The 21,335-nt window shown below is 42.7% G+C and overlaps 1 protein-coding gene across 3 annotated transcripts in view; it reads right to left on the reverse strand.

Annotated features, from left to right (window-relative positions):
* pou2f3 (POU class 2 homeobox 3) overlaps positions 1-21,335 on the reverse strand; it is a 52,137-nt gene that overhangs the window by 23,108 nt on the left and 7,694 nt on the right. For 2 of the 3 annotated variants that reach the window (XM_080214508.1, XM_080214507.1), the window contains exons 3-4: positions 9,663-9,697; positions 1,122-1,229 (exon numbers count right to left, since the gene is read on the reverse strand). In XM_080214508.1, the coding sequence (XP_080070634.1) occupies positions 1,122-1,229; positions 9,663-9,697 (143 nt within the window). The remainder of the gene's footprint in view (positions 1-1,121; positions 1,230-9,662; positions 9,698-21,335) is intronic. The other variant, XM_080214509.1, reaches the window with a different exon arrangement.

The following is a 21,335-nucleotide window of genomic DNA, read 5'->3' on the forward strand; positions in this document are numbered from 1 at the left end:
TAATACGGAAAAGTGTGAAGTCCGTCACTTTGGAAAGAGTAACAGGATTACAGAATATAGGGCTAATGGAAGGACTCTTTGTAGCGTTGACGAAGAGAGAGATCTCGGTGTACACGTGCATAGCTCCCTGAAAGTTGGCACCCAGGTTGATAAGGTTGTTAAGAAGGTGTACGGTGTGTTAGCTTTTATTGGTAGAGGGATTGAATTTCAGAGCCGTGAGGTCATGTTGCAACTGTACAAAACTCTGGTGCGGCCGCACTTGGAGTATTGCATTATAAGAAAGATGTGGAAGCATTGGAGATGGTGCAGAGGAGGTTTACCAGGATGTTGCCTGGTATGGTGGGAAGGTCTTATGAGGAAAGGCTGAGGGACTTGAGGTTGTTTTCTTTAGAGAGAAGGAGGTTAAGAAGTGACCTAATTGAGGCATACAAGATGATCAGAGGATTAGATAGGGTGGACAGTGAGAGCCTTTTACCTCGGATGGTGATGGCTAACACAAGGGGACATAGCTTTAAATTAAGGGGTGGTAATTATAGGGCGGATGTCAGAGGTAGGTCAGAGGGTAGTAAGGGCGTGGAATGCCCTGCCTGCAGCAGTTGTGGACTCGCCAACTTTAAGGGCGTTCAAATGGTCGTTGGATAGGCATATGGATAACATTGGGATAGTTTAGGTTAGAGGGTCATTCGATTGGTTCCACTGGTCGGCACAACATCAAGGACCGAAGGGCCTGTACTGCGCTGTAATGTTTTACGTTCTCTGTTCTCACCCCCGGCAATCCTCACCCTATTATTTTCAAATGAGCTCAGTTTTAACTGCTCAAAGTTCACCAGTGATAAACGATCTCAAATTTACAGATTCTCTTTGTAGAGAACAGTCAGGTGATTCAAATACATTGCAATTCTCTTTCAACCATTGCCCACTTTGCGAAGCCCTGGACTGGGTAATCCCAGCATCCATACAGCATTACCTGTCAGATTCATTTAGTCGGTCAACAGTTCAGGCCATAGCTGTCCCATTCCTGAGCCAGTGAGTGAGTTGAGATGAGTTCCGATCACTCTCAGCAAGAAATATCACATTGAACAGTCTTGCAGTGGATCATTGTGACCTGTGCAGCTACTTACCACTGACATTTGGCCCCCTGACACAATAGAAGAGGCCTCAGAGGGCCGAAGGTAAACTGCTTCTGCAAATACCTGAGCAGGTGAATCACTCCGGTCTTCGGTTTTGATCTAGAAAATGGAAGATAACTGATGTTCAGCATCCCACAAAACATTTAAGCAAAACAATTGTGCTGCTATAAACTGCAAAGAACTCATCTCCTCTCAATCAGAGTCAGGAAGGCTAACCATCTAGTATCGCCACTGTTTTGCTAACTAACTCAGTTGTGCTGAACTTGGTGTCCTTTTCCATCTGAATGATTCAGAACCAAAGTGATGCATTCAAGAGGCACTTTGACACCCCTTCTACCAATGTGATTTTAGTACTACAAAAACACTCACTGATGATTTAGCACTGGATTCAGACTCCACCAGCCTCCAACACTTGCTGCCCAATGAAGAGTTTGAAAGTCAAAGCCTTCAGCTGGGACCAGCATGAACATAAAGCAATAGGAGAAGTGAGGCACAGGAACAGTTGAGCCTATTCCACTAATCAATAAGTGTCATGACTATCTGATCAGAGTTTCAACTTCACTTTTCTGTCAGCCTCCCCTGTTCACTATCTGCCTGATTCAGCTTTGAATACATTGTGACCTAGTGCCCCAGCTCGCTGGTGTACAGAATTCCAAAGAATCAATACAAAGAAAATTCAAGCACAGGAACAGGCCCTTTGGCTTTCTAAGCCTGCACTGACCATGCTGCCCAACTGAACTAAAACCCCCTACCCTTCTGGGGACCATATCATAAGAACTAGGATTATGAGTAGACCATCTGGCCCCTTGAGCCTGCTCCGCCATTCATTAAGATCATGGCTGATCTTCTTGTGGACTCAGCTCCACTTACCCGCCCGCTCACCATAACCCTTAATTTCTTTATTGTTCAAAAATTAATTTATCCTTGCCTTAAAGATATTCAGTGAGGTAGCCTCAATTGCTTCACTGGGCAGACTTCTATCAGGTCTCCCCTCAACCTCCGTCATTCCAGTGAGAACAAACCAAGTTTCTCCAACCTCTCCTCATAGCTAATGCCCTCCATACCAGGTAACATCCTGGTGAATATTTTCTGTACCCTCTCCAAAGCCTCCACATCTTTCTGTTAGAGTGGTGACCAGAATTGAACACTATATTCCAAGTACAGCCTAACTAAGGTTCTATAAAGCTGCAACATGACTTGTCAATTTTTAAACTCAATACCCCAGCTGATGAAGGCAAGCATGCCGTATGCCTTCTTGACTGCCTTCTCCACCTGCATTGCCACTTTCAGCGACCTGTGTACCTGCACATTCAGATCCCTTTGCCTATTAATATTCTTAAGGGTTGTTCCACTTACTTTATATTTCCTATCTGTATTAGGCCTTCAGAAAATCCTCCTCATTTCTTCCTTAAATAGACAATCCCTTGTTTTCAACTGGGCCCTGTTTTTTGTTTGAGCCCCTGGGAGTCCCTCAGCTTTCAACAGGTCACTTCTCATTCTTCTAAACTCCACTGGGTAAAGGCCCATCTTGCTTAACCTTTCCTTATAAAAGGCACCACCACCAAACCAGGAATCAACCTAGTGAAGGTTCAACTGTTCCTAATAGCTCCTTCTTAAATAAGGAAATCAAAATTGTACGCAGTATTCTGGGTGATCTCACCAATATCTTGTATAGATATTGAAAGAATTTCTAGCTTTTATACCCCCATCCCTTTTGGAATAAACACCATAAGACATAGGAACAGAAATAAACCATTTGGCCCATCAGGTCTGTGTCAATGAAATCATGGCTGATCTGCTCTAATCCTAAACTCCACTTTCCTCATAGCCCTGGATTCCCTTACTGATTCAAATTCTGTCCATCTCATCCTTGAACATACTTAATGAACCAGTTTTCACAGCCTTCTGTGGTAAAGTGCGCTATAGGTTCACTACCCTCAAGTGAAAAAATTCCTTCTAATCTCTGTTTTAAATGATTAACCCCTTATTCTGAGATTATGCGCTCTGGTCCTAGACTCTCCTACAAAAGGATCTATCCTGTGAAGCCCCCTGAGAATCTTATATGTCTCAGTAAGATTGGAGTTTAAAGAGTGAGAGACAATGAGTACAGGCCTAGCCTACTCAACCTCTCCTCATAAGAAAATCCCTCCATACCCAGGATCAACCTAGGTGAACCTTCTCTGGACTGCCTCTAATGCCAGTATATCTTTCCGGACATAAAAAGGACCAAAACTGTTCACAATATTCCAGGTGTGGTCTAAGTAGTGCTTAGTATAATTTTAGCAAGACTTCCTTACTTTTAAACTCCATTTCCTTTGAAATAAAGCAACATTGCATTTCCTTTCCCAATTACCTGCTGAACATACATGCCAGCTTTTGTGATTTATGCACGAGGATTCCCAAATCCCCCAATCCCCCCTCCATGCTGCAGCTTTCTGCAGTCTTTCTCCATTTAAAAAATACTCAGCTCCATTAAGTTATGCACTTTGGTTGGAAGATTAATGTGCCAAATTTTTGCCCACTCACCAAACTGGTCTATATCCTTATCTTCACCTGTTGCTTTCCCACCTATTTTTGTCATCAACAAACCTGGCAATAATACATTCACTTTCCTTATCCAAGTCATTCATAGACATTGTAAATAATTTGCGACCCCAGCATGGATCCCTGTGACGCTCCAGAAATTGCAGCTCTCTATCCTGAAAATGCACCTCCTATTCCAACTCTCAGCTTTCTATCAATTAACCAATCCACTATCCATGCTAATATACTACCCCCAACACCATAGGCTCTCACCATATTAAGAAGTCTTGTGTGGTACCTTATTGAATGCTTTTTAGAAATCCATGTGTATGACATCTACTAGTTCCTCTTTATCCATCCTGCTCATTACCACCTCAAAAGAATACAAATAAATTTGTCAGGCATGATTTCCCCTTCCTGAATCCATGCTCACTCTGCTTGACTATATTATGATTCTTAAATGGTCTGCTATTACACCCTTTATAACGAAATCTAATATTTTCCCAATGGCAGAAGTTAAACCAACTGGCCTATAATTCTTGTTTTTTTTTGCCTCCCTCCTTTTTTTAAAAATGAAAATGTTACATTGGCAGCTTTCCAATTCTCTAGGAATTTTTGTAGAAGTATTCTTGGAAGATTATTACCAGTGCATCCACTATCTCTGTAGCTACTTCCTTTAATGTCCCTGGGATGCAACCCATCAGGTCCAAGGGATTAATCTGCTTTTAGCCCCATTAGTTTCCTTAGTACTTTTTCTCTACTGATAGAGATTGTATTTATCTCCACCCACTTCTGCCTTTCATTTAGCATTTTTGTAATGTTATTAATGTCTTCCACTGTGAAGACTGACAAAATATTTGTTTAACACTTCTGCCATTTCCTGATTCCCCATTATTATTTCCCCAGTCTCATTCTCTAAGAGGCCTATGTTCACTCTGGCCTCTCACTTCCTTTTTAGAAAGTAGTTCTTGCTCTCCTTTTTGATATTACTTGCTAGTTTACCCTCTTAGTTTATTTTCTTCCTCTCTATTTTTTAGTCATCTTTTGTTGGTTTTTGAAGTTTTCCCAATCCTCTGGCTTACCAAGAGGGAGGCATTATGTTTCTAGTTTTGCACTCCAATGGCACTTGCCCAGAATCCATACAATTTTGAGCCACATTATGGGAGGGGTTTTACGGCCTCATTCAGCCCGAAACTGTAAAATCCCACCTGAGGTCAACAGACCTTCCCATGGTCCACCCTTTGCCTGCTTAGATTCCTGTGTTGGGCAGGGCAATACAATTCTGGCCTATGTATTTTTTCTTTCGGTTTAATACTATCCTCAGCTTCTGTGGTTTATCGTGGTGATTAATACTTTCTATACTATAAACTATTTTCAGAAATGTCTGCCATTGCTGATTAATCAGCTTTCCTGTTAAACCCCTTTCCCAGTCCACTCCATCACTAAATGGTTGACCCCAAGTCTGCCATCATTCTTGTATAATTATTATGTGTAGCACAGTTGTTTCAGACCCAAGTTTCTCATTCTCAAACTGAATGCTAAATTCTACTATGTTATGGTCACTGCTTCCTTGAGGATATTTACTCCGCCATTCAAATTATTTACTTTATCTTCATAGAACATAGAACATAGAACATTACAGCGCGGAACAGGCCCTTCGGCCCACAATGTTGCGCCGACCAGTCTTATTTTTAAAAAAAAACATTGACCCACTAATCTAAACCACTCCTTTTTCGTCCATAAACCTATCCACCAATCTCTTAAACGCCCCCAAACTAGGCGCATTTACAACTGCAGCAGGCAGGGCATTCCAGTCCCTCACCACCCTCTGGGTAAAGAACCTGCCCCTGACATCCGTCCTATAACTACCCCCCCTTAATTTAAAGCCATGCCCCCTCGTGCTAGATTTCTCCATCCGAGGAAACAGGCTATCACCATCCACCCTATCTAAACCTCTAATCATCTTATATGTTTCTATAAGATCCCCTCTTAGCCGCCTTCTTTCCAGTGAAAACAACCCCAAATCCCTCAGTCTCTCCTCATAGGACCTCCCCTGCATACCAGGCAACATCCTGGTAAACCTCCTCTGCACCCTCTCCAAAGCCTCCACATCCTTCCTGTAATGTGGGGACCAAAACTGCACACAGTACTCCAAGTGCGGCCGCACCAGAGTTGTGTACAGTTGCAACATGACGCTGCGACTCCTAAATTCAATCCCCCTACCAATAAACGCCAAGACACCGTATGCCTTCTTAACAACCTTATCTACTTGATTCCCAACTTTCAGGGATCTATGTACACATACACCTAGATCCCTCTGCTCCTCCACTCTATTCAAAGTCCTCCCGTTAGCCCTATACTCAACACATCTGTTATTCCTACCGAAATGGATTACCTCACACTTCTCCGCATTAAACTCCATCCGCCACCTCGCGGCCCAGCTCTGCAACCTGTCCAAGTCACCCTGCAAACTTCGACACCCTTCCTCACAATCTACCACACCTCCGACTTTGGTGTCATCAGCAAACTTACTAATCCACCCAACTATACCCTCATCCAGATCATTAATAAAGATTACGAACAGCAGTGGCCCCAAAACAGATCCCTGAGGCACACCACTCGTAACCGAACTCCATGATGAATAATTACCATCAACCACCACCCTCTGTCTCCTATCTGCTAACCAATTCCTGATCCAAGTACCTAAATTACCACCAATCCCATACATCTGCATTTTCTGCAGAAGCATACCATGGTGAACCTTATCAAACGCCTTACTAAAATCCATATATACCACATCTACTGCCTTACCCCTATCCACCTCTTTGGTCACCTTCTCAAAGAACTCAATAAGGTTAGTAAGGCACGACCTTCCCGCTACAAAACCATGCGTGCCTTTCATGTAAAGGACATTCAGAACTATTTAAATATTCTCCTTTTCTACACTTCCTATCAAAGTGGATAATCTCACATTTTCCCCACATCATACTTCATCTATCCTTTTTGCCCACTCAACATCATCTTCAGACTTGTGTCTGCCTCAGAAACTTACTTTCCCACCTCCTTTGTATCAGTAGCAAGTTTGGCTACACTTCATCCAAGTCTTTAATATAGACGATAAATCCCTGCACTGATATAATTTTGTCTTTTAAAAAACGCTTAGACAGTTACATGAATAAAATGGGTATCGAGGGATATGGGTCAAACATGGGCAATTGGGACTAGCTTAGTCGTTAAAAAAGGGACTGAAAGTCCTGTTGTTTCCACGCTGTAAACCTCTATGACTCTATGACCACTGTGGAATTCCACTAGTTACTGTTGCCAACTTGAAAATGCCCTGTTTATTCAGATTCTGTTTCCCATTAGCTAGACAGGCCACAATCCATGTTTATCTATTAGCACCAGCAGTAATCTTACGTGGCACCTTATTGAATGCCTTCAGGAAATCCAAATTCATTACATCTACTGGTTCCCCTTTATCCATTATCTTCAAAAACAAATCCTTGTCACACTTGATTTTGCTTTCATAAAATAATGTTGATTCTGTTAGGTTACAATTTCCCAAATGTCTGTCTGCTATTTCCTTCATAATGGATTCCACCATTTTCCCGCGTGACAGAGTGTTTGGCTAAACAGACCTGTGGTTTCACTCTCCTTCCTTTGTTAAAGAGATTTCTGGCTTTGCAATCCAATGGCACCCGTCCATAAAATTTTGAGAGATTTGCAACCATTGCATCCACTATCATTGCAACATTTGCAATTACTTTCCTAGGATGCAGGTTATTAGCTCCAACTTGGGAACTTGTCAGCTCTTGGTCTCATTGAATTTCCTACTAATTGTTTCTCTATTAATAGTTTAAAGTTCATCATTTTCATTGTCCCCCACCCAGTTTACTATTGGGGTGCTCTTCATGCCTTTTAACGGGAAGACAGGTGCAAAATACTTGTTCAAAGCTTCTGCCATTTCTTTCTTCGTATTAATTGCTGTCCTCTAAACAGTTTATTTCAGATATTCAAAAGCAAAAATACAAAATGCTGGAAAAGCTCAGCAAGTCTGGCAGCACCTAACAGAGTGTTAAATGTCACTGGATGTGCTGTCACAGGCCCGGAAACAAACTGGTTAGACTGGGTAGACTTGGGCCCCACCTTCTCTCTGTATGCAAATTGTGGCTGCTCCAGGTGCCTACTTCCTGAGCCTAACCACAGCCTCAAGATCCGCCACAGCAAACAGCTCAACTTGTGATCCCAGAATACAGACAGACAAAAATAATCAACACAGATTACAAACCCCAAATGCAGAGAGAGCCTTCCCTCAGAAGCTTCAGGTGACTAAACATTTCACTGCTTCGATCGGAGATCGTTGAATTAACTCGAATAGCACCACGTGTCATTATGCATTCCAATTTCCTGAAGGTGCCAACTCCATTTAGGTGAAATTTAATGGACATTTACCTGTTGATGTATGCACCTCAGATCCATTCACTGCCTCAGCCCCACCCCCGCAGGCCATTCACCATATTGCCCCTACATTATATCAGCTAATGAACAAGATTTCACTTATACTCTGTACCATCCCAACACTCCCAGGGCAGCATGGGGTTAGGTACAGAGTAAAACTTCTTCTGCAATGCCCCCATGTACCATCCCACTACTCCCAGGGCTAGATACAGAGGAATACTCCCTCAAAGTCCAGAATTAGAATATAGCATTTGATGGGGATCTGGTACGAGCAGAGATTGGAAAGATTAACTTGGATATTTCTAGAGTTGGGAGACCTGAAGCTAATGTAGGGCTCGACTTGATTTGGAATGCAATAAACACAGAATTTGGACTTTGATGAGGATAATGGAGGGAGAACGATGAACAGCGTTGAAGTGGAATCTGGAGATGAAGCAGCCTGGGTAAGGGCTACAGTGGGAGAGAAACTCAACTGAGAAGAGGCAACGAACGTCATGTGAGGATGTGGCGATAAAACTCAGCTGACGATTGTATAGGAAATTTGGATTTCACCCTGTACAAGTCTGTACCGTCATCCCAAACTCATCTATCACAGCCCAGTAGAGTCAACGGTACAGCCACAACTTTCCATTGACTGTTTGAATGTTGACCACGACTTGGCTCTGGCCACCACTTGTAGTCTAATCCCAGCATGTTTAAGAATCCCGTTGGATTAAAATCTCAGATGAGGAATTTCAATGTTGTCAGATAGAAGGGCAAATAGATATATGGGTTAGCTTCCTGTGTGTCTGACCCATCCACACTATCTAAATCCTATTCCCATAACCATTAACTAGAACAATGAACAAACTACTAGTCCAATCAAAACTCATCCAGTATCTAATTAATTAATCCCAGATATTACTTTGACTTCTAACCTGACCTAATTCTAGTCCCATCTCTAACCAACTCAAATCTATCCACTGACTTTAACATAGCCCTCGTGTAAACCCAAGGGCAGCAGATGCATGGGAACACCACCTACACGTCCAAACCACATACCATCCTAACTGGAAAATATTTTCTTCACTTTCACTGGGTTAAAACCCTGGAACTTCCTCCCTAACATTGTTGGTGTACCTGCACTACATGGACTGCAACTGTTCATAAAAGGAGTACACCACTACCTTCAAGGGTAATTAGGAATGGCCAATAAATGCTGGCCCAGCCAGTGAAGCCCACACTTTGGGAATGAATTTCAGAAAATAATGCCAAATCTAAAACCTAAGCCTAATCCAACATGAATGTCATCAGCAGACGAGTCATATTGAACTTGAAACATTGACTTTTTTCTCTCCAAAGATGCAGCCAGATCTGCTGAGTTTTCCAGAGCTTCTGCTTTTGTTTCAGATCACCAGCATCTACAGTATTTTGTTTTTATGAACATCTAGTTTTCCTTTTATATTCCAGTGTTTGATAAGGAAAATATTGTATGACAGAATCAGAATAAAACAATGAAGCATCAAAAGTTTGACATGTTGTCTCACTCACACCTCCATATGCAACACTCACCTGTCGTGTGAAATCCAGGCTGTTTCGTTCAATACCTGATAGAAAAAAACAAAATAATAAAAATCCCGAGCAGCACCAGTTAACGTGCCAGAGCACTAGTGCTGATATATGGGTAGGGAAGCTGACCGAGTTCAGTAACATCTCAACACCACAGGACAGTTACTAAGACAATATTGTGGACTGAAGGGCCTGTTTGTGCTGTAGTTTTTCTAAGTTCTAATATTCATCCCAAACAGTTGATGTAAACTCAGGAGGAGGAACAAAGATATGAATGCTAGAAAGGTGCACACAACAGTCTGGGTCTGGCTGATAGCACTGGAGTAAGAAATTGCAAGATATTTGATGGACTCAGTAAAAGGGAATGCAGCTTTACAGAACCTTAGTTAGGCCACACTTGGAATATAGTGTGCAATTCTGGTCGCCACACTACCAGAAGGATGTGGCGGCTTTGGAGAGGGTACAGAAAAGATTTAATCAGGATGTTGCCAGGTATGGAGGACATTAGCTATGAGGAGAGGTTGGAGAACCTTGGTTTGTTCTCACTGGAGCAACAGAGGTTGAGGGGTGACCTGATAGAAGTCTACAAGATTGTGAAAGGCATGGACAAGGTGGATAGTCAGAAGCTTTTTCCCAGGATGGAAGAGTCAATTACTACAGTGCACAGGTTTAAGGTGCAAGGAGCAAGGTTTAAAGGAGATGTACAAGGCAGATTTTTCTTCCCCCCCCGCAACAGACAACACGTTGCCAGAGGAGGTAATGGAAGCAGAAGCAGTAGTGACTCTTAAGGGGCGTCTTGACAAATACATGACTAGGATGGGAATAGAGGGATATGGTCCCCGGAAGAGTAGGGGGTTTTAGTTAAGTTGGGCAGCATGGCTGATGCAGGCTTGGAGAGCCGAAAGGCCTGTTCCTGTGCTGTAATTTTCTTTGTTCTTTGGCAGACTGGTGCAGAGTCTAAATTAGGTTAGTGCATGTACATGACTATACAGAGTGCAGGTATCCCAGTGGAAATATAATGTAATAAATGAAGCCCTGCCTCAAATAAAGGACAGTATTAATAAATATTCTGGATGCAAGGTGTTCTGGCAAGGAAGGAGGGGTGACAGTATTGATTTAGAACATTAGTGCTGGAGAGAGAGAAAGAGAGAGAGAGAGAGAGAGAGAGAATGTCCTAAAGGGGTCAAGGACAAACTAGTAGGTTGGAGCTAATAAAAAACGTCATTGCACTACTGGGTATATTCCGTAGGCTACCAACTACTGGGAAAGATATAAAGAAACAAATTTGCAAAATAATTACAGAGAGGTGCAAAGAGTTTGTTTAACAGACTTTTAATAGAACCATAGAAAATTACAGCTCAGAAACAGGCCTTTTGGCCCTTCTTGTCTGTGCCAAACCATTTTTCTGCCTCGTCCCACTGACCTGCACCTGGACCATATCCCTCCACACCCCTCTCACCCATGTACCTGTCCAAGTTTTTCTTAAATGTTAAAAGTGAGCCCACATTTACCACTTCATCTGGCAGCTCATTCCACACTCCCACCACTCTGTGTGAAGAAGCCCCCCCCCCCCCCCCCCCCGCAATATTCCCTTTAAACTTTTCCCCCTTCACCCTTAACCCATGTCCTCTAGTTTTTTTTTCCTCCCCTAGCCTCAGTGGAAAAAGCCTGCTTGCATTCACTCTATCTATACCCATCATAATTTTATACACCTTTATCAAATCTCCCCTCATGCTTCTATGCTCCAGGAAATAAAGTCCTAACCTAACAGGAAAGGAGAGATCACACTGTTGGGAGATTTTAGGCCTCCAAAAAGTTCCAGAGAAGTAGAGGAAAGGATTGCAAAGATGATCCTGGATAGCTGTGAAAGTAACAGGGTAGTTGTTATGGGGGACTTTAACTTTACAAATATTGATTGGAAAAGCTATAGCTCAAGTGTGTTAGAGGGGTCAGTTTCTGTCCAGTGTGTGCAGGAAGGTTTCCTGACAGTATGTAGGTAGGCAGGCCAACAAGAGGTGAGGCTACATTGGATTTGGTACTGGGTAATGAACCAGACCAGGTGTTAGACTTGGAGGTAGGTGAGCACTTTGGTGATACTGACCACAATTCGGTTACATTTACCTTAGTGATGGAAAGGAATAGGTATATACCGAAGGGCAGAAGTTATAGCTGGGGGAAAGATAATTATGAGGCTATTAGGCGAGATTTAGGATACATAGGTTGGAGTAGAAAATTGCAGGGGCTGGGAACATCTGAAATGTGGAGCTTGTTCAAGGAGCAGCTACTGCGAGTCCTTGATAAATATGTACCTGTCAGGCAGGGAGGAAGTGGTCAAGCGAGGGAACCGTGGTGTACTAGGGAAGTTGAATCTCTGGTGAAGAGGAAGAAGGAGGCTTATATAAAGATGAAACGTGAAGGCTCAGTTAGGGCACTGGAGAGTTATAAATTAGCCAGGAAGGAGCTAAAGAGAGAGTTAAGAAGAGCTAGAAGAGGACATGAGAAGACTTTGGCGGATAGGATCAAGGAAAATCCTAAGGCTTTCTACAGGTATGTCAAGAATAAAAGATTGGTTAGGGCAAGATTAGGGCCAGTCAGAGACAGCAGTGGGAAGTTGTGCGTGGAGACTGAAGAGATAGGAGAGGCATTGAATGAGTATTTTTCGTCAGTATTCACGCAGGAAAAAGTCAATGTAGTCGAGGAGAATACTGCGATACCAGGTAGTTGACTAAACGGGATTGAGGTACACAAGGAGGTGGTGTTGGCAATTCTTGAGAGTGTGAAAATAGATAAGTCCCCTGGGCCGGATGGGATTTAGCCTAGGATTCTCTGGGAGGCTAGGGAGGAGATTGCAGAGCCTTTGGCTTTGATCTTCATGTCGTCATTGGTTTCAGGTGTAGTGCCGGAAGACAGGAGGATAGCAAATGTTGTCCCCTTGTTCAAGAAGGGGAGTAGTGACCATCCTGGGAATTATAGACCAGTGAGCCTTACTTCTGTTGTGGGCAAAGTTTTGGAAAGAATTATAAGGGATAGGATTTCTAATCATCTAGAGAGAAATAAATTGATTAGGGATAGTCAACATGGTTTTGTGAAGGGTAGGTCGTGCCTCACAAACCTTATCGAGTTTTTTGAAAAGGTGACCAAAGAGGTGGATAAGGGTAAGGCAGTTGACGTGGTGTATATGGATTTTAGCAAAGCGTTTGATAAGATTCCCCATGGTAGGCTACTGCAGATGCATGGGATTGAGGGCGATTTAGCAGTTTGGATCAGGAATTGGCTAGCTGATAGAAGACAGAGGGTGGTGGTTGATGGGAAATATTCAACCTGGAGTTCAGTTACAAGTGGTGTACCTCAGGGATCTGTTTTGGGGCCACTGCTGTTTGTCATTTTTATAAATGATCTAGATGAGGGTGTAGAAGGACGGATTAGTAAATTTGCTGACGACACCAAAGTCGGAGGAGTTGTAGACAGTGAGGATGGATGTTACAGTTTGCAGAGGGACATAGATAAGCTGCAGAGCTGGGCTGAGAGGTGGCAGATGGAGTTTAATACGGAAAAGTGTGAGCTGTTACTCTTGCCAAAGTGAATCACGAGTACAGAATATAGGGCTAATGGAAGGACTCTTAGTAGTGTTGACGAGCAGAGAGATCTCGGGGTACGTGTGCATAGCTCCCTGAAAGTTGGCGCCCAGGTTGATAAGGTTGTTAAGAAGGCGTACGGTGTGTTAGCTTTTACTGGTAGAGGGATTGAATTTCAGAGCCGTGAGGTCATGTTACAACTGTACAAAACTCTGGTGCGGCCGCACTTGGAGTATTGCGTACAGTTCTGGTCGCCGCATTATAAGAAAGATGTGGAGGCATTGGAAAGGGTGCAGAGGAGGTTTACCAGGATGTTGCCTGGTATGGTGGGAAGGTCTTAGGAGGAAAGGCTGAGGGACTTGGTTATTTTCATTGGAGAGAAGAAGGTAACGAGGTGACCTGATTGAGGCATACAAGATGATCAAAGGATTGGATAGGGTGGACAGTGAGAGCCTTTTACCTCGGATGGTGATGGCTAACACAAGGGGACATAGCTTTAAATTAAGGGGTGGTAATTATAGGATGGATGTCAGTGGTAGGTTCTTTACTCGAAGGGTAGTAAGGTCGTGGAATGCCCTGCCTGCAGCAGTTGTGGACTCGCCAACTTTAAGGGCATTCAAATGGTCAGTGGATAGGCATATGGATAACATTGGGATAGTTTAGGTTAGAGGGTCATTAGATTGGTTCCACTGGTCGGCGCAACATCGAGGGCTGAAGGGCCTGTACTGTGCTGTTATGTTCTATTCAACCTTCCTCTGTAACTCAGTTTCTCAAGTCCTGGCAACATCCTTGTAAACCTTCTCTTTACTCTTTCAACCTTATTAATATCCTTCCTGTAATTAGGTGACCAAAACTGCACACAATACTCTAAATCTGGCCTCACCAATGTCTTATACCACCTCATCATAACATTCCAACTCTTATACTCAAAAACTTTGATTTATAAAGGCCAATGTTCCAAAAGCACTCTTTACGACCCCATCTACCTGTGACACCACTTTCAGGGAATTATGTATCTGTACTCCCAGATCCCTCTGTTCTACTGCAGTCTTCAGTGTCCTACCATTTACCTTGTATGTTCTACCTTGGTTTGTCTTTCCAAAGTGCAATTCCTCACACTTGTCTGCATTAAACTCCATCTGCCATTTTTCAGCCCATTTTTCTATCTGGTCCAAATCCCTCTGAAAGCTTTGAAAACCTTCCTCACTGTCCAGTACACCTCCAATCTTTGTACCATCAGCAAATTTGCTGATCCAATTTACCACATTATCATCCCGATCATTGACAAACAACAATGGACCCAGCACTGATCCCTGTGGTACACCACAAGTCACAGGCCTCCACTCAGAGAAGCAATCCTCCACTACCACTCAGTGGCTTTTCCCATTGAGCCAATGTCTAATCCAATTTACTATCTCTTCATGTATACCTAGCAACTGAACCTTCCTAACTAAACTCCCATGCGGGACCTTGTCAAAGGCCTTACTGAAGTCCACGTAGACAACATCCACTGCCTTCCCATCATCCACTTTCCTGGTAACCTCCTCGAAAAACTAATAGATTGGTTAAACATGACCTACCACGCACAAAGCCATGTTGACTCTCCCTAATAAGTCCCTGTGCATCCAAATATTTGTAGATCCTATTCCTTAGTACTCCTTCCAGTAATTTACCTGCTACTGACATCAAGCTTACTGGCCTATAATTTCCCGGATTACTTTTTGAACCTTCTTTAAACAACGGAACAACATGAGCTATCTTCCAATCATCCGGCACCTCACCTGTGGATACCGACATTTTAAATATATCTGCCAGGGCCCCTGCAATTTCAGCACTAGTCTCCTTCAAGGTCCGAGGGAATACCCTGTCCGATCCTGGGGATTTATCTACCCTGATTTGCCTCAAGACTGCAAGCACCTTCTCTCCGTTAATCTGTATAGGTTCCATGACCTCCCTACTTGTTTGCCTTATTTCCGTAGACTCCATGCCAGTTTCTTTAGTAAATACGGATGCAGAAAACCCATTTAATATCTCCCCCATTTCTTTTGGTTCCATACATAGCCAACCACTCTGATCTTCAAGAGGACAAATTTTATCCCTTACTATTCTTTTGCTCTTAGGATTCTCCTTCACCTTGACTGCCAAAGCAACCTCATGTCTTCTTTTAGCCCTCCTGATTTCCTTAAGTAGTTTCTTGCACTTTTTATACTCTTCAAGCATCTTATTTGCTCCCTGTTGCCTATACATATCATAGATCTCTCTCTTCTTCTTTATCACAGTTCCAATATCCCTCGAGAACCAAGGTTCCTTATTCTTATTCACTTTGCCTTTAATCCTGACAGGAATATAAACTCTGCACTCTCAAAATTTCTCCTTTGAAGGCCTCCCACTTACCAATCACACCCTTGCCAGAGATCAGCCTGTCCCAATCCACACTTTTTAGATCCTTTCTCATTTCTTCAAATTTGGCTTTTTTCCAGTTTAGAACCTCAACCCGAGGACCAGATCTCTCTTTATCCATGATCAAGTTGAAACCAATGGCATTATGATCACTGGAACCAAAGTGTTCCCTGACACACTTTCGTCACTTGCCCTAACTCATTTCCTAATAGGAGATCTAACATTGCATCCTCTCTAGCTGGCACCTTTATATATTGATTTAGAAAATTTTCCTGAACACATTTTACAAACTCTAACCCATCTAGATCTTTAACAGTATGGGAGTCCCAATCTATATGTGGAAAATTAAAATCCCCTACCAACACAACTTTATGTTTATCTCTCTGTAGATCTGCTCCTCCAATTCTCGCTGATTATTGGGTGGTCTGTAATACAATCCCATTAATGAGGACATACCTTTCCTGTTTCTCAGCTCCACCCATATGGCCTTGGTAGACAAGCTCCCTAATCTATCCTGCCTGAGCACTGCTGCAACATTTTCCCTGACTAGCAATGCCACCCTAAGTATATCTAAGCAATTATTTAAGTATAGATTGGGATAGTAATAGCATAAAGGGCAGAAAGAAAGAAGATTTTTCTCATGTGTATTTAGGAGAATTTGTTTCCAGCCCACAAGGAAAGAATCATTCCCAGATCTGGTTCTCAGGGAAGTAAGGTGGGATCAAGTGGATCAAATACCAGAAGGAAACATTTAGTGACAGTGATCATAGCATAAACTTTAAGCTAGCTATGGAAAAAGATCAAGAAGCAATCCAAAGTCAAAATAATTTAACTGGGTGGAGGGCCAGTTTCCTTTGATAAGATCAAATCTGCCCAGGTTAATCAGAAGACCTGTAATGGAAAAATTAACTGCCTTTAAAGACTTAGTAATTTGGTTACAGTCTATATTCCCAAAAAGGGGGGGGAAAAAGAGATTGGAAAAACAAATACAGAATTCCCTGGATACAAAAGAGGTAGAGAGCAAGATAAAGCAAAAATATGATAAATACCAGATTGATAATGCAAGTGAGATTCAGATTGAATATAGAAAGCTAAGGCTCACTGTACTTAAAAGTTGAGAAGTCATCAGCATTAGATCAGATACAAACCAGGATACTGAGAGAAGCAAGGGTGGAAATTGCAGAAGTAATGAGCATAATCTTCCAATTCTCCTTAGATACAGGAGCAGTAGCAGAGGAATGGGAGAATTGGAAATGCTACTCTTGGTAAATAAAAGGGTGCAAGAAGAAACCCAGCAACTACAGTCCGATCAGTTTAACGTCAAAGAAATCCTTTAGGAGGCAATAATCTTCATTAATAGTCACTCAGACACAGATGGATTAATTAAGGGAAGCCAGCACATATTTAAGGACAACTTGTCTTCAACTAATTGGAGGTTTTTTGATAGTAATAAGATTGATGCTGTGTACATGGATTTCCAAAATATATTTGACATTATGCCACATAACAGCCTTATCAGCAAAGATAAAACCCATGGGATAAAAAGGATAGCAAACAATTGTTCATTGGACAAGATGAAACATACATTGTGGCGTTCCCCAGGCATCAGCATTAAGATAGTTGTTTCTCTCGATCAGTATTAATGACCTATACTTGAATGTACAGGGCACCATTTCAAAATTAGCAAAAGACACAAAACTTGAAAGTATTGTGAACTGTGAGGACGATAGTGTTAGATTTGAAGGAAGAGAAGGGCAGTCAAGTGACTAATTAAAATTACTATGGTGCAAGTGTGAAGTGATCCATTTTGATTGTACATAATACCTCTCTACATTCTTCCCAAAGGATTCAATTCCAAAATTGATGCAGCAGGAAAGGAACCCGGGGTGTATGAAACCATTGAAGCTGTACTTCAGGTTGAAAAAACATTGAGGTGTATGGATCTTGTCTCTTTATAAATGTACAAAAGTAAGGAAATTATGAAGAACCTTAAAACACTGATTTGGCCTCAACTAGAATAACGTACCCAATTCTGAGCACTATGCTTTCTGAAGAGATTGGAGAAGGTGCAAAAGATTTACAAGAAAGATTAGGATTTGGAATTGGCTGCCTGAATGGAGGAGGTGAAGATTCAACCATGGCTATAGAAAGGGAAATTGGATTATTGGAGGATAAATTTGCAGGGCTATAGGGAAAAGGCAGGGGAGTGGGGCTAACTAAATTGCTGTGATGAGCCAAATTGCCTCCTCCTGATAGGTTCCCCTTTCTCTGGGGGCCTTTCATGAAGTGGGTATGCCGGCGTTGGACTTCACCTGACGAAGGGGCTAACCCCAAAAGCTTGTGAGTCTATTATCAAATAAATAGGTTGGACTAAAACCTGGTGTTGTCAGACTTTTTACGGCCTTTCATGAAGCCATTCCCATGAATCTGACGCCAGCTATTCAACTGTCCAGCCTTTAATCCACAGTTACACTTCTGCCAAATCTGGTTAATTTCTCTCTATCACCCCACCCACCCAGAATTTCTCTAGAGGGTAGACAGTCTTTGGAACTCCCTCAAAAGGCAGTGGAGCAGACTTTGACTTTTTTCTTAAATGGTAATTATAGATTCTTGGTAAAAAGGGTATGGTGGCACAGTAGTTAGCACTGCTGCCCCATAGCACCAAGGACCTGGGATCAATTCTGGTCTTGGTGACTGTGTGGAATTCCTCCCATAGTCAAAAGATGTGCAGGTTAGGCTGATTGGCTTTGCTAAATTTCCTCTTAGGTTCAGGAGGATTAATAGGGTAAATACCTGGGGTTATGAGAAAAGGGCCTTGGTGGGATTGTTGTTGGTGTAGGCTCAATGGGCCAAATGGCCTTCTTCTATGATTCTAAGGGGGAGAGCTTATTGGAGATAATAATCAGATGAGCCATGATCTTGTTGAATAGTAGAGCAGGCCATTCACCTCCACCCACCTTCCTTCTCCCCCCACCAGCTTCCAGAATCCTACCTATTTCCCCTCCCCCCCACCACCCACACACACACACACTCCACATTGATAAGGCTCGATAAGTTTTTCTCCCCCCCATATATTAGCTTAGTGGGACAGAGTCCATACTGGGGCTGTTTCCCAACTGTACCAACAGAACATAGTGGCTCTACTGTATAAACCAAGGAATTAACAACAGCAATTCCCTTCCACAGCCAAATAGCTGATTGCCATGGGAACAACCAATGCCTTTGCGGTGTGGGAGCTGGGATTTGCTGTGGAGAATGGAAACATAATAAAAGCTATTGCTTCCATGTTATTTAATTCTCCACAAACTGCAGTCCTGATGCATGTCCAATTTGAATTTCAAATGAGCTCCCCTTTGCTCCCACACGACCAGGCTGCCCTCCTCCAGTATGTAAATCCTTCCTTCTCACAAGGCTCCACTATGAAAATTAGTTAGAAAAATGCAAATTAGCCTGAGCTCATCTCTATGGCAACCTCTCCACTGCTTTGGAGTGTGTATGTGTGTGTCTGCTGATGTATGAGACTGAGTCACCCAGTTCAGAGATTGCCCTTTGATCCTTAGTCTGATAAATTAGCTGATCAGAGGCAAATTACTCTTAAACATTTGGTTTTAGGAAGGATAATGGTAGAAAGTCTGGTCTCACTACATGAGAGCATACCCCAGAAGGAGTGAGGACAAGGAAACACTTGCTGATATGGAACTGCTTTTATTTTAATGGACTGCTGTTCAAAACTAGAGATTAAAAACTAATTTGAGCAGTTGTTGACTGGAGTATTCATAGCGTAGAGAGAAGTGATGTCAAAGCAAGTGATTAAAAAAGGGAGAAAAAGTCAGTCCTGGTTTGACACAACTGAATAAAAATGCAAATGAGAAACAGTTCAGTAAAAACAATGTGTTCAGGATCTGGTGATTGGTCCTTTCCAAAAGGTAAGTCCAAACTCAATCCCCCACTCTCCAACTCTACAAAGACTCCTGCAATCCCAGCCTTCACCCCTACCTGGGACTGGTGCTAATATTGAGAGAATTGTCCAAATAGACTGATAGAACTGAGATGAGGAGACCAAATGTATGGAAAGTAAAGCAAAATTTGGAAATCTGAAATTAAAACAGTAAAATCTGGATAAACTCAGCAACTCTGGCAGCATCCATTGGAGAGAGAAACAGTGAATGCTGAGTGCAGTGCGACTGACTCTTCTTCAGAGGTAGAAAAGTAAGTTGTGAAAAGGACATAGTCTTTAAAGGAATATGGATAGGTTAAGTGAATGGGGAAAACAATTGGCAACTACGGTATAATGTGGGAAAATGTGAAGTTGCTGACTTTGGCAAGAAGAATAGAAAATTAGCATTTTATTTCAATAGAGAGATTGCAGAACTTGGAGGTACAAAGAGATGCATGTGTCCTGGTATACAAATCCTAAAAATTTACCGTCCGGGTACAGCAAATGATTAGGAAGCTGATTCTCCGAATTGCTATTGTACATGGGGGCCATTCAGCCCTTCATGTCTGCATTGGCTGTCGGAATGAGCAATTTGCCTATTGCCATTCCCCGCAACCCTGAACATTCTTCTTTTTCCCAATAATGCTCAGACAGTGCATTCCAGGCCCTAACTACTCTGTGTGGAAACTTGCTTTAAATTTGTGTCTCATCATTTTCAATCCTCTCATGATTGAGAACAATTTCTGATCTCTGTCCAGTTTTTCGTGACATTGAATACCACTATCGTGTCGTAGGATGTGGGCAACACCCCAACTACCCTTGAACCAAATGGTTTGCTAGGCCATTTCAGAAGGCAGCTTAAAGTCGCATGTAGGTCACACCAGGTGGTGAGGATGACAGATTTCACAGAATCCCCACAGTGCAGGAGGAGGCCACTCAGACCATCAAGTCTGCACAGACTCAGAGCATTTCACCCAGGCCCATTACCCCACCCTATGCCCATTATTGAGTTCTTTGAGAAAGTGACCAAAGAGGTGGATAGGGGTAAGGCAGTTGACATGGTATATATGGATTTTAGTAAGGCGTTTGATAAGGTTCACCATGGTAGGCTTCTGCAGAAAATGCAGATGTATGGGATTGGGGGTAATCTAGGTACTTGGATCAGGAATTGGCTAGCAGATAGGAGACAGAGGGTGGTGGTTGATGGTAAATATTCGTCATGGAGTTCGGTTACGAGTGGTGTGCCTCAGGGATCTGTTTTGGGGCCACTGCTGTTTGTAATTTTTATTAATGATCTGGATGAGGGTATAGTTGGGTGGATTAGTAAATTTGCCGATGACACCAAAGTCGGAGGTGTGGTAGATTGTGAGGAAGGGTGTCATAGTTTGCAGGGTGACTTAGACAGGTTGCAGAGCTGGGCCGCAAGGTGGCGGATGGTGTTTAATGCGGAGAAGTGTGAGGTAATTCATTTCGGTAGGAGTAACAGATATGTTGAGTATAGGGCTAACGGGAGGACTTTGAATAGTGTGGAGGAGCAGAGGGATCTAGGTGTATGTGTACATAGATCCCTGAAAGTTGGGAATCAAGTAGATAAGGTTGTTAAGAAGGCATACGGTGTCTTGGCGTTTATTGGTAGGGGGATTGAATTTAGGAGTCACAGCGTCATGTTGCAACTGTACACAACTCTGGTGCGGCCGCACTTGGAGTACTGTGTGCAGTTCTGGTCCCCACATTACAGGAAGGACGTGGAGACTTTGGAGAGGG

Source organism: Carcharhinus amblyrhynchos, chromosome 29 (assembly GCF_965287045.1).
Source record: "Carcharhinus amblyrhynchos chromosome 29, sCarAmb.v2.hapA, whole genome shotgun sequence".
NCBI lineage: Eukaryota > Metazoa > Chordata > Chondrichthyes > Carcharhiniformes > Carcharhinidae > Carcharhinus > Carcharhinus amblyrhynchos.